The 13,341-nt window shown below is 35.1% G+C and overlaps 1 protein-coding gene across 2 annotated transcripts in view; it reads right to left on the bottom strand.

Moving 5' to 3' along the window:
• LOC143249039 (eukaryotic translation initiation factor 3 subunit D-like) overlaps window positions 1–8,464 on the bottom strand; it is a 35,075-nt gene extending 26,611 nt beyond the window's left edge. The window contains exons 1-2 of one of the 2 annotated variants that reach the window (XM_076498232.1): window positions 8,237–8,464; window positions 3,001–3,140 (exon numbers count right to left, since the gene is read on the bottom strand). In XM_076498232.1, the coding sequence (XP_076354347.1) occupies window positions 3,099–3,140; window positions 8,237–8,362 (168 nt within the window). In that variant the 5' untranslated portion in view covers window positions 8,363–8,464 and the 3' untranslated portion in view covers window positions 3,001–3,098. Of the gene's footprint in view, window positions 1–3,000; window positions 3,141–8,236 lie in introns of those variants that run through there. The other variant, XM_076498229.1, reaches the window with a different exon arrangement.
• Between the last annotated feature and the right edge of the window lie 4,877 nt (window positions 8,465–13,341).

The following is a 13,341-nucleotide window of genomic DNA, read 5'->3' as shown; positions in this document are numbered from 1 at the left end:
GATTTTAATTGTGTGGTGGATGTGGCACGCGATCGATTTCCTGTTCGTTTCTCCCGTGATGCTAGTCGTTCGGCTTTTGTTCAGTTCCTCACTAAGTTTGATTTACTTGATGCGCATTCTCTCTATCGCCGACTACCCTGGTTTCACGTGGAAGAGCTTTGTTAATGGTGAGATGTTGTCGTCTCGTATTGATAAGGTTTTGCTTTCATCTACCTTACAGGGGACTGTAAAACGTTTCCGTACGTTGTGGTTTCCTGCTACAGATCATGCTTTATTAGGCTTCGTGCTTACACTGCGGCCCGTTGTCAGAGGTCCTAATTTCTGGCACTTCAATAACCAGTTGTTGAGGGATGACGAATATGTGAAAGCCATTAAGCTGTTAATCGCCAGAAGTCGAAGTTGGACAGTATATGGGACTAATAAAATTTCGTGGTATGAAACATTGAAATGCGCGTTCCGTTCACTTACCCAGCGATATTCGCTTCTTCGAGCGCGGGCATCCCGTTCTCGCAAATGTCAGCTTGAGTCGTCCATTACACGTGAGCTTCGAAAGCTGTCCCGTTACCCTGGTGGATCTAAGGTAAAATTATATGAACTCGAAGATGAATTGGAGACTTTGGATCACGATACGATAGAGGGAGCGAGGATTCGATCTCATATTCGTTGGTTTGAGGAGGGTGAGAGATCTACCTCTTACTTTCATCGTATGGAAAGGGTCCGACAGAGCAGAATTGAGTTTCGATCCATGCTCACTGATGGGGGTGAAGAAGTGTCCGATGTGGATGATATCGCTGCTGTTCTGCATCAATATTATTCAGCACTATACACTAAAGATATTGTTCTGCAGGACGACATCGATTTCGTTCTCACCTTTGTTGATAAAACTCTCACCCATGAACAAGCTCATATTTGTGATGCTCCATTCACGATTTCGGAAGTTCTCGCTGCTCTAGACAGTTTACCGATTGGAAAATCTCCTGGTTTGGATGGTTTTACGTCCGAAATTTACAAATGTTTCCTCCCTCATTTTGTTGACGACTTTGTTTCTGTCTTGTCTGACCTTTTCCACTCTCCACAGTTGCTCAGTTCAATGTGTTCTGGGGTAATTGTTCCTATCCCGAAAAGAGGGGATCGACGGTTGGCGGCTAACAGCCGGCCTTTGACATTGCTTTGTTCTGACTACAAGCTCTTGGCCAAAGTGCTGGCTGGTCGCCTTTCATCTGTGATCTCTAGTTTAGTTTCAGATGACCAATCCGGGTGTATACCTGGACGGGACGTTGTGGACACCCCGTTAACACTCGTTCTGCTATTGCAATCTCTAGCACGTACCGGACAGGGTGGGATTTTTTTGAAGCTCGATCAGATGCAAGCCTTTGATCGGGTGGCCTATGACTATCTATTTCAACTTCTTGTGCGTATGGGTTTTGGTTCTACTTTTGTTCATTGGGTTCGTCTTTGCTATACTTCTATTTCTAGTTGTGTTAAGTTTAATGGATTTCTCACTAATGATTTTGCTGTAACTCGGGGTATTCGTCAAGGATGCCCAATGTCTGCTTTACTTTACGTTCTCAGTGTCGAACCGTTACGAAATATGTTAGTTCATAATGTTCATATTACTGGTATTGGGGGTGATGTGTTCCTTAACACGCCATCCCTTATTTATCAGCATGCTGACGATACCACTTTGACTTTACGGGACGCCAAATCTTTGCCGCATGTGTTGGATGTATGCCAAACTTTTGGCAGAGCTACTGGGGGAAGGATCAACTGGACCAAGAGTCAGCATTTGTGGGTTGGGTGTTTGGCCTCTTCTGCAGACTTTGTCCTGGATGAGTTGAGAATTTCCCAGGATCCTATTAGGATTTTGGGTATAGTTTTCCACTCCCATTTCGATGTAATGCTGCAGGATATGTGGCAGGGTGTTTTGCGCAGGGTATCTCGTATCGTTGGTGTCGTGGCGTTTTCGTTCATTGTCGCTAAAGGGTAAATCTCTTGTGCATCTGTGTTGTGGTACCCGTTGCCAACACAGTTTGAGGCTCGATTTCGCAAATGTATACTTGATTTTATTTGGCGGGGAGGTATACATAAAGTGGCATACGGTATTCTGATCCGGAGTTATGATTGTGGAGGTATCAACTTGGTTGATATTAATGCCCGTAAACTTGCATTCCGTTTGAGATTGTTGCAGCGTTGTTTGGATGCTTCTTGTCCTTTCTCTTGCGACAACTTCTTTCAGGATTTTTTTTTTTGTTATGGCAATCTCGCTTTGGGCTTTCGGATTCTTCAATGCCGAATTTTGCCACGTTTTGTGAAATCGTTACCTTTGTATATTCAGGAAATGTTTCATGCCTGGAAGGTTCTTGTGGATAGAGGGATTGTCCCAGCTACTCTTTCCCCACAAGTTTTTGATGAACCTTTGTTTTTCAATCCGGCTATTGTTGATGTTCGGAACCGAACATTTAATTTTCCTGAATTTATCAACGCAGGTTTGGTTCAGGTCCGACATTTGTTGTACGAGGTGCTCCCAGGTTTTCTTCCGGTGAGGGCGGTGATTGAAATGTGTACGGACGCTGATCCATTGGTCAATGTCCGCACAATTGTTTCACATTTTAATATGCTTAAGGAGGCGTTGCCTGTGGACTGGTTGACGGTTTTGTCCAACCAGCCGGCTCCTCTCCCATCAACCACACTTGTTGTAGATTTATATTTTCTGGACCACTCTGATAACCGGGTTCATTTTCAAGGTTTATCTGTGAAGCAACTGGTGGGTCATTTACAGTGTTCACTAGCTACTAATTTACCTGCTCCATTCTACTGGGAGGATATTGTTCCTCCTGGAGATTGGAAACTCATTCGAAAAAATGCTTATTCTTCTTTTGTGGGTTTTCATGTTTGTGATGTGGATTATTTACTGTGGTTGCGGGTGATAACCACTAATGTCAAGCTAGTACATATGGACAGACATCCCACAGGGTTGTGCACTTTCAGTTCACAGGCGCGGGAAACAATAGACCATCTGTTTTTCCTATGTCCTTTTGTACAGCCTTTGTGGTCATATGTATATAAATTATTGGCGTTTTATTTTGGATGTCCCATATCTAACTGGGTATGGAGGAGATGACTCTTAGTGGGACCTCATCCTATAGATAAAAATAAAAATAATAAAAATAGAAGTTGGATTTCAATTTCAACTCTTTCAATCAAATAGATTTTCCTACCATGTGATCCATATTTATATGCTTCAAGTCTTAGTTTTAATTTTAAAACATTGTAAATAAGTGCAATAAATGAGTCAAATCATAAAAATTTCTAACAGACAATCAGAATAACAGTTGTTCATCCCCCCAAAAAAACCATCTAAAATCAGCACAATTAAATGTAACATTCTGCACCCATATACTGTAGTATTCAACAACCAAAACACACTACCAAATTAGAATATCATTTTAACAAATAAACTATCACATCTTAACAAATCTGAAATATATTATATGAAATCATGTCTGGATAATGGTTTCTAATTTTACACTCAATGTATTTAATATCAAAGTACCTATTAGCAACTTCTTTCATCAAGAAATAAAAAAAAAGATAAACCCAAAACTCCTACAGTATGACAGAGATGTTATTAAGGTTTGACAAACTGTTAAACAATTAAAAAATAAAACATTTATATTTTTGTTACATACATTTTCATTGAACATATAAACCAAGGAAAAATGTTATTCTTCCCATTACCAAACTCCTTTGCTTGGGAACTTTTATGTATGCTATTCAGTGAAAACACAAGGAAAAACTACTCAACACTTCAGCCATATTCCCTTTCTGCATGTACAAAGACGTACTTTAGAACTCAAAAACTGTTTTTTGTTCTTCATTGTATTAAAGTAGGTACAGAAGACATTTTAAGCAGAGTGCAACAATCAGATGAAAGATTATCAGGTAGACTGAACATATCTGTGGAACAAAGTTAACCCTAACTCTTCCAGCACAGCTCAGTCCCATGAACAGACCTCATAACCATTTTGTGTTTGTTATAGTTTTCATGCCATAACTTTAAAATTAGTATTCATATCTTTACAAAATAAGGTAAATTGTCAGTAAACGTTATAAGGCTTTCATACACAAAATTATCAGGTTTCTTAAATAATGTTTTTCTCGTGACATTTTTCTTATCAAATATTAATTATCTAACATGAAAAATAATTTGATTTCAATATTATAAATACTCTTATACATTAGCAAATTTTAAATTTCAAACACTTTAAAGCAAAAACTTTGAACTATATTCTGTTATATTTCCCTGCAGAATCTGTGTATAGGTTTGGTCAATTTGACTGATGTTGTAACCACCATAAAAATTAAATATAAATTGTTTTTTCATTCAACAATGATTTCAACTTATAAAAGCATGTTTAGTCTAAATAGCTCAAATTTCATAACATTATACATCTTATAACAAAAATAATAAATATATTATTAACCTTTCAGTCTTGCCTCGCTAACATTACAAAAGTTGCAATGACACTGTGCAAGTACACTCATATTACCATAGCCAAGAATATAAAACTGGCCTTCTCAAGTAACCTGTCTTGGCTCTGATTCAGTGAATTAGTATTTTGTAAAATAGTAATACTTCAGTTATAATACATTCCTACTTACAAATCAGTTTTTAAATTTATTTTTCTTGAAACATAGAACAGTAAATAAAGTATAATAAACAATTACTTCTTCAAGTGAAAAATTGTTATTTCCTGCTTGTGTAGGTTCCTGAGCCTTTTCAAATTTTACACATGGAGGGCATGAAGAAGATGTTTTCAAGTTTCATATATTTTGAAATAATCAAACATCCTAAATTACTACATCAATACCATAGAAATTCACTACAATTCATCATGCTTAGTAACTAAGCTGTATTTGAGTTTAAAAAAAATGAAATTTTCAGCTCAAAGAAATCTCACTTGGAATCTAGAACAAAAAGAATGTTTGTCACTTGAGTTTTCAAAAAGGCTGAAAAAGCTACTGGAGAGGCATTCTAACATTTTAATTGGTTATTTGCATGTTATACCCAGAAGTATTTGTATATTTTTACAAACAATGGAAACACATGGGCTGGACCACTGTATATGAGTAAGTTAATGTAGAAATATATCAGCAAACATAGAATATAAGAGACATTATTTTATATTCTAGACTGTAAATATTGGTAACTTGGGTTCTTCAAACATAAACTATAGACTTTATATTTGAACATTACAAATATGTAATTACTTGATAACAAGAAACCAACTTGAAATAATACATTTTCAGAATGGCTGGTATGGATATTAACACTTTTATTGATAAGCAGAAAACAATGCTTCAACCTTCCTTGGTCATCTGCAGGTTGTTAACAAAGTTTTCGAAATGTTGTTCTCTGCTTATCAATAAAAAAGTGTTGATACCCATACTAGCTGTGCTGAAATACAAATATCTAGATACCCATACTAGCTGTGCTGAAATACAAATCTAATTTGAATCAATGCTGCATTCAACATGTGACACACAAGTACTGTGTTTGTCAATTTACTTTTAAATTAAGATATCAAATAATGTATATATAATACCAAAACTTAAATTATGATCTACAATTTGATATCAAATTTGACATAAAATAGTAGTTCAATAAAATTTTGAATGGGATGACAGACTTTGATCCCTGACCCATATAGAGTTAAAATGTCAATGTTTTATTCATTCAATGCACCTGTCAGTTGTTCTATTACAACAGGAAAAAAAAGCTAAAGATTTTGTAACTTTTTTAAAATAAACTTTTTTTATACGTGCTATTTCAATGAATTTTCTTCTTTTGAAATTCTACACTTTTTGTGCCTTACAAGCAATAATGAAAAGTGCTTACCTTTGTTGTACATTTTAATTAGATTTTTTTGTGTTTTACATTTTTGTAAAACTTTCATATAGTTTTTATTTTGTTATTCTATAAAATTTATCTTTTTTTTTATTTAAAACATAGTTTCATCATGATTATAATCAATCACATTCAGTAAAAATAACTGTCCAATCAAATTTATAAAAAGCCTGTTTCTTTTTAATTGTTAATCAAAATGTTTTTAATTCAACATATTAAAATTTTAAAACCTGTTTTATATTATTTTACACATATACAATTTCTTATAAACAAGCAAAAAGTGAAATCTAGGTGCTAAAGCCCACAATCTTTTGTTTTGTTTGATATTTATACATTTGAAGAATTACTATGGCCAATAAGGCCTATCATGACCACAGCCTAACAAAAAGCAGTAGTTGGTAAAACAAAGTGTGATATGGTTATGTTTCCAAAGGTTCTAGCTATTTGTTTTCACATCATACTGCAAGTTCATAATTAAATTGAGATATAAAATAAGAAAATTTTTTGAAGCTATAAAAATTGTAACTGTAGCAGAAGTTGTTTACAATCATCTTTTCTTCTAACACTAACATACTACCAAACTAAGCTTTTACCACTTTGTTATAATTTCTATAAATACCTCCACTGAACTAGAAGTGACATTTGCTTTTAGAGTTAAACAATGCCAAAAAAGAACTTTGATTGCATGCTCAGATTACAAAATTATAACTTCTAAAAAACTGAGATAAGCAGTTCAAATTAAATAGGCCAATGCACATGGGATAAATGCAACGTCTCCACCACACAATACCAACATGGACAATTTTGAACATACAAAAATTGTAAAAAACAAAGAAAAAAAATTGAAAAGTGCTTGTGACCTACAAGAAGGTATCTTTGTACCAAATCCTGTGCAAGTTTGTTTGCATAAACATAACTAGTTCATGAAAACCCCTAATTGTATCTTTACACCTGAAAAATTGAATAAAAGACAAAAATTCCTAAATACTTGCATCTCTGTTTGGTACCTGTAAACAAATTATCTTTGTACCAAATCCCATGTAAGTTGGCAACACAGCTGTGTAATTGTTAAAAATCCCTATAACCCCTTTAATTTCTAAAAATAGGCAAGTTCAACACCATTTAATGTGTTGACTGTAATAAAGTATTTCTGCACCAAATTTCATGTAAGTCCACAGACTTACCACTAGTGCTAGCAATGTGCCAAAGTAGACCTAATCAGGGAGAGGACATCCCTTAAAAAAACCCTGAGGATCTCAGTGGAGCTCACTGGATAGTAGGTGTATAGCAGACAAGTACTGTGGGAAAGTAAATAAGATAAGATGAAAGTAGGAAAACTGACTTTGGAATAAACAGTCAATCATCCTCCCACATGGACAAAATCAATTCAACAGCTGAGAATCAAGAAATGAAAATTCAGCATGACAGGCTAAAGTAAAGATTGTGAAAGGTGAGGCATGCTTGTGCCTTCACGCATTTGAGATACAAAGAATTCTGCATGAATCCTATAATCCATGGAAGGGAGAAAATGCAAGATACTTGAAAGGAAAGAGTACCATGTAACAAGGAGGGAAAGGGATTATCATAAATCTGGGAAATGGATAAAAGAGAACACATCTGAGAAATCACATTAAAAAAATCCAAATTAGGACCAGTTAATTCTGCAGTAGGTTTATAGCAAGACATGGTGGAGGAAATAAAACTTGTCAAATTTCCCACTGTCCCTTAGCATGTTCAGAAGAAATATCAGCAACATCTGGAGCAGATGTTCAATCTCACACTAAATGAGATCCAATAATTCCACGGTTGAATTCAAAGTGATCTTTTCTTCAAAAAAGCAATAGTTAAATGGCAGTGAAAATAGTATTTTCCAATTCTTAATGTCCGTATTATGTTAACAATCCTTCGAACAGCCTCTGCTTTTAAATCTCTGAGAATGATACCTGAATACTACTGATATTATTAAATGAACCCCATCTACTTTTTTTTTTTTTTTTGCTGTTGTGTACCATTATAATTCTAGTGTTAACATTTTAAAACAATTTCACTTTTCCAACCAGAGTTTCACCCTAATTGTATCAATTTCTGTTACACTTCAATAACAGGATATTCAGTATGACATAACAGGCTGCAATTTCATTTCCTAATAATAGTAATACTAATAATAATACAGTCCTTCTCCAAATCTATCTCCAACTTGTATTCAGAAAAATCAGTTTCTTCAAGTGTAACTTAGTCTGTAAATTATTGTGGCCCCCTGAGAGTCAAAGTTAAACCTACATCATTATAGTACCAATCACAACCAAGTTCAATATGCTTGTTACTTACTTTGCCAAGTCGATCATTTTTCGAAAAAGGCTGATATGGCATATCTTTGAATTGCTCTGGAATAGAACACGGTCCCCATCCCGTGGGATTATCCTGAATAATTGGTGGATTGAAGTGAGCTAGCATTTTGTTTTTGTTAACTAACACAATATAAAATAAATTATTATTCCCACGTTTACTACATCAGACACACATGAAAGAAACAAACTCACACCGTGCCTACTTTTCGCCCTCTATACTTCGTATACTTTCATTAGTCTATCAATACACTGACCAATATCGAAAAAATGTGATTGCAATAGCATTATTTGTTATAATACGATTTTAACATCTTATTGATTGTAACAAAAAGAAACTTTCCAAGTTTCGGTATCAAAACTCTATGAATAAAGACTAATATTCTACTTTTGTAAACCAAAATAATTTAAGGACAAAGTATAAGATAATTAGTCATGAATTTAAAAAACAAAACAAAAAAACTCTTCAAACTTCCGACTGTTTTACATCAATATCGGTGATGTCCATATACTGGATCATAATATTTTCTTTGATTGTTTATTGTGTCGCAAATCCACACAGTAACCTACCTGCACTCTATTCACCGCAGAAATTGAACCCTGGATATTAGCGCAGTATGTCAGTAAACTTGCCCGTTCACTTAGCATGGGATAAACACCGTACTGAATCATTTGTTTTGCTCGTTGCTATATTCGAACAATCCATGTATTTCTATTTCATTACAGCCCCCCCCCAATGGCTCAGTGATAAGTTTAAGGGCTTACAACACAAAAACTTGGGTTTCAATACCCACGATGGGCAGAGAACAGATAGTCCATTGTATTGCTTTATACTTTAAAACAAACAATCTTCTTGTAATATTATAGTATTTATTTTTTGTTCTGTTTATGTGCATTTTCACATAACATGTGATCTAGAAACTCGTAAGATTATTTATTTCCAACCTACCTTTATTCCTTTGTTTTTTTCAGAAATGAATAATACCTGTTATTTCCCTGGGTTGATGTTGCGCAAGACAAGATGCTATGTTGAGATAGCAATAGCAGTATGTTTGTTTGTTTGTTTTGAAATTTCGCACAAAACTACTCGAGGGCTATCTGTGCTAGCCGTCCCTAATTTAGCAGTGTAAGACTAGAGGAAAGGCAGCTAGTCATCACCACCCACCGCCAACTCTGGGGCTACTCTTTTACCAACGAAAAGTGGGATTGATCGTCACATTATAGCGCTCCCACGGCTGAAAGGGCGAGCATGTTTGGCGCGACGGGGATGCGAACCCGCGACCCTCAGATTACGAGTCGCACGCCTTAACACGCTTGGCCATGCCAGGCCCGCAATAGCAGTATATTTACAGGGTTCTTTAGATGATATACAGATGTAACAGTCCAGTCTATTTTGTATGAGAATTACCAGTCATATGGGCGACGCAAACCACCTTGGGTAATTCAGTTAAACTCAGATACTTCATAATTTTTATTATAGATCCTTTCGTTACGAAGCGGACTTATCTTATACTCTTGTGGAAACCAGTTTCCCAGAGGATACTACAATATTACTATTAATAATTGTTGAAGAAAGTATTTGTTTAGATATTCTAACCACCACATTCTTCCCTTCCCACAAACATGACCCGTCCTCCGACTTTGTTTTAGGGTCGTGAAACGACAGACTATTTGGGTGCTAGCTTTTTTTTTTCGTTAATTTGTGCATCTTTTTAATATTATCGGTTTCGGTTACAACTAGGTCCGCAGGGCAGATTTTTCAACTGTGGTGTCAGTACTCTGAACCCTCCGAAAAAATAATATTATATCTTTCTTGTTAAGAATAAAAAAACGTAAACATATTTTTCAGTACTCTGAATGCTCCGTAAAAGTAACAACATATATTTGCTTTTAAGAATCATAAACCGTAAACATAGATTTTTCATTGCAGCTAGTGCTTTTTTTCTAACGCACATAATATAAAACCAAATAAAATTCAAATAAGAAATAAGTTTTCACGATTCTTTTGATGAGCAAAACCATTGATTATCTCTTATATTATGTTTTTCCATCACAAAATTTATTTTCCGTTCAATATTCAAAATGGCGATACCAGACAGTCTTTCTTGTCCAATAGTTTGATTTGGTTGGTTTTGAATTTCGCTCAAAGCTACACGAGGGCTATATGCGCTAGCCGTCCCTAATTTTGCAGATAAAACTAAATGGATGGCAGCTAGTTATCACCACCTACCACCAACTCTTGGACTACTCTTTTGCCAACGAATAATGGGATTGCCCGTCACATTATAACGCCATCACGGCTAAAATGGCGAGCATGTTTGGTGTGACGGGGATTCAAACCAGCAACCCTCAGATCACGAGTTGAGTGCCTTAACCACCTGGCCATGCCTGGTCTTTGTCCAATGGTAAAACGTAACCAAGTTTTGATTTAACGTAAAGCAGAAAATGATCTTTCACCAGAACATGATGTTGCTGGAACAGTGCTGAATATTTGCACTTACTGAGAATAAGGTGAAAGGAGTTGAAAGATGCCATTCTCATAAATTCATTTTGAGAATTTATATCCCCACAACAAATGGGGATTTTGTTTTTCTTGGTCGAGAAGACCAACCACAATCTTTCTTACTGAAGATAATTGATTCTCATTCAGTATCTCATAATAGTAACAAAATAATGAGACATCATCTGTATCATCTTTTTATGGTAGCATTATGACAGAAGAAAGACCGCAAATAATATATTGATCATTTTCATCAAAACGAGATCAAATTTGGTTTTAAAAGCTTGAACAGTGAGAAAGACGATGGCGTCTTTTGCATGAGAGATTTAATTATCGAAATCTGCAGTAGCAAATGCAAATCCAGCTTCTAAGGCACCTTCTGTCGGTATTCAGAGGCGAGAAATTGTTAGTTCTTTGAAACTGATATCTTGTTCTTTATTAATTATTTATTTTGTGTCTTTCATCAAATTTGAGGCTTCTTCCCATATGTTCGAAAAAGTTTCGTTTGTCTCTAGTGAGTTAAGATTGTGGATTGTCGCATCAGCAGATTTTCTCGCCAAAAAGGCATCCATTTTTTCTGACTAAAGGTAAGTTACAAAGATAAAGTTTCACTTTTTAAGTTTTTTCTAAGACTAGAAGAGTGAAGATGAATTCTAAGTCACAGATTGAAACTAAAAGGCCTTTACACATGGCCGAAGTGCTGGGGTCGTTTTAAACAATTTTAAGAAGGGTGAGAATTGTAGCTTCAAGTACACTGCGGGTCTCACTTTGAAATTGAAGTACAATGGCTCCGCGACTTTTTTTTGAATTTCCTGAAAAAAGTTGGTGACGTTTGGAACTTCCCTCGATAAAAGAATGAATTGATTATATCGTTCCTAAAGTGTTTTTCAATTATCGAGTTTTCTTTATGTTTTTTTTTTAACGGCAAGATTAAGCAAGTGACCACAACAATAGACATAAATTGATTTTGGGACCACAGTTTTGATTAGACTTTGAAGCCCAGTATGTTCACCTTTTATGTTACTGGCACCGTCGTATTCTTGGCCAACTATCAAAGAAAGATTGAGACCCTGTTGCATTGACGTTTCTGTAATCAATTCAAAAAAAGCTTGGGCTTTCATTGATTTCGCCAAGAAAAAGCCTAAAACTTTTCTTTAATGGCACCATCTGAAGCGTAGCGAAGTCAGAGAGAAAGTTACTAGTTGCGACTAACATCCATGGTTTCATCTGAGATGACGGGATATAAAATCACCGGATTTTATTTCATCAGTTATTAATTTTATCACGTTCATCGCGGCCAGATTCAAAATTTTATTTTGAATATCCCAACTCAACCATTGTTTGTGTCAGTCAACAAGCTCTGTGAACTTTTCCTTAAACCAAGAAAGATCCTTACTCCGCAGGTGTAAAAGTTCGAGAACATTCCGTTGATTTATATCAGAAGAATCACAAACATTAAGACGACCTTCATGGTTACCCCTAATGGCAATGTTTTGCTTATCAAAAAAAAAAAGTGTTTCTATCACTTTTGAAAGATAAAGTCTGTTCAGTCGTACTTAATTTTCCCTTCTCTTTTGGCTTGAACTAGTTTAAAGCTATGACGAATATGTTGCTTTTGAAAGGATCCATGCTATCATTGAATTTTGACGGCTTACACTTTCAGCGTGTTTTTGTAATGTTTCTCGTTTTGACCATTTAATAAATGTGAATGTCTCATAAGATCTTGGAGAAACTTCTCACAAAAGTAACAATTTGCAGAATCAGTATCTTGATAATAAGATACCCAACGAAATTATTTATACAACTTAGTTTGAAATGATCGGTGAATCCAGTATATAATCCGAGATGGGAATTTGGAAATTTGTGGTTATTGTGGACCAACAAATTCAAAACCATTATTTTTTCTGCCGATTGCTCTTTCCAAATAGTTTCACTTTGATAATCTTCTGAATCGTTACTGGACGAATTAAATATCTACTATGAGAGGTTCCACCTCTTTCAAAAGAGATTCCTCTTGAAAATCGTGTGCCTCTTTTGAAACAGTGATTTTGACTTTTGTCAAAACTGGATCAGTCAAACTGATTTCTTTAAGTGTTTGAATTAGTCTATACTTCTACTGACTGTTCATTGGTTTTAATTTCCATCGTGAGTGATGATGTAGATGGAGCATAACAAAAAGTTTTGATATATTCTTTTGTGATTCTGATACGATATCAGAGAAATATGGACTTCTACCGGTCTTCAACATATCACTGTGGCAGTTTTAAATATGTCTGTTTCTACAATCATTGTCCATGATTTTTCACATTCTAAGCATTTGACTTTGAAACAATCACTTGCATGTCTTTTTTCCCAGCATTTTTATACTTATTACGAAAAAGACGTAGAACAGAAAAAGGTAAAAACTGATTACTCCACAAATGGAGGAAAAAATCAATAAAATGAAAATGACAAGTGTAATCTTAAAAAAATAAACTGAAAATTCATTATTCAAATTACTCCCTGACGCTCCATGCCGTGGTCGGGCTAAAATACGCAAATATTACATGGTCAAAAATTAATGTTTTTAATTTTATTAAATTATTGAC

The sequence above is a fragment of the Tachypleus tridentatus genome, chromosome 4, assembly GCF_004210375.1.
Source record: "Tachypleus tridentatus isolate NWPU-2018 chromosome 4, ASM421037v1, whole genome shotgun sequence".
Taxonomy (NCBI): Eukaryota; Metazoa; Arthropoda; class Merostomata; order Xiphosura; family Limulidae; genus Tachypleus; species Tachypleus tridentatus.
This window is presented reverse-complemented; position numbering and strand designations above follow the sequence as displayed.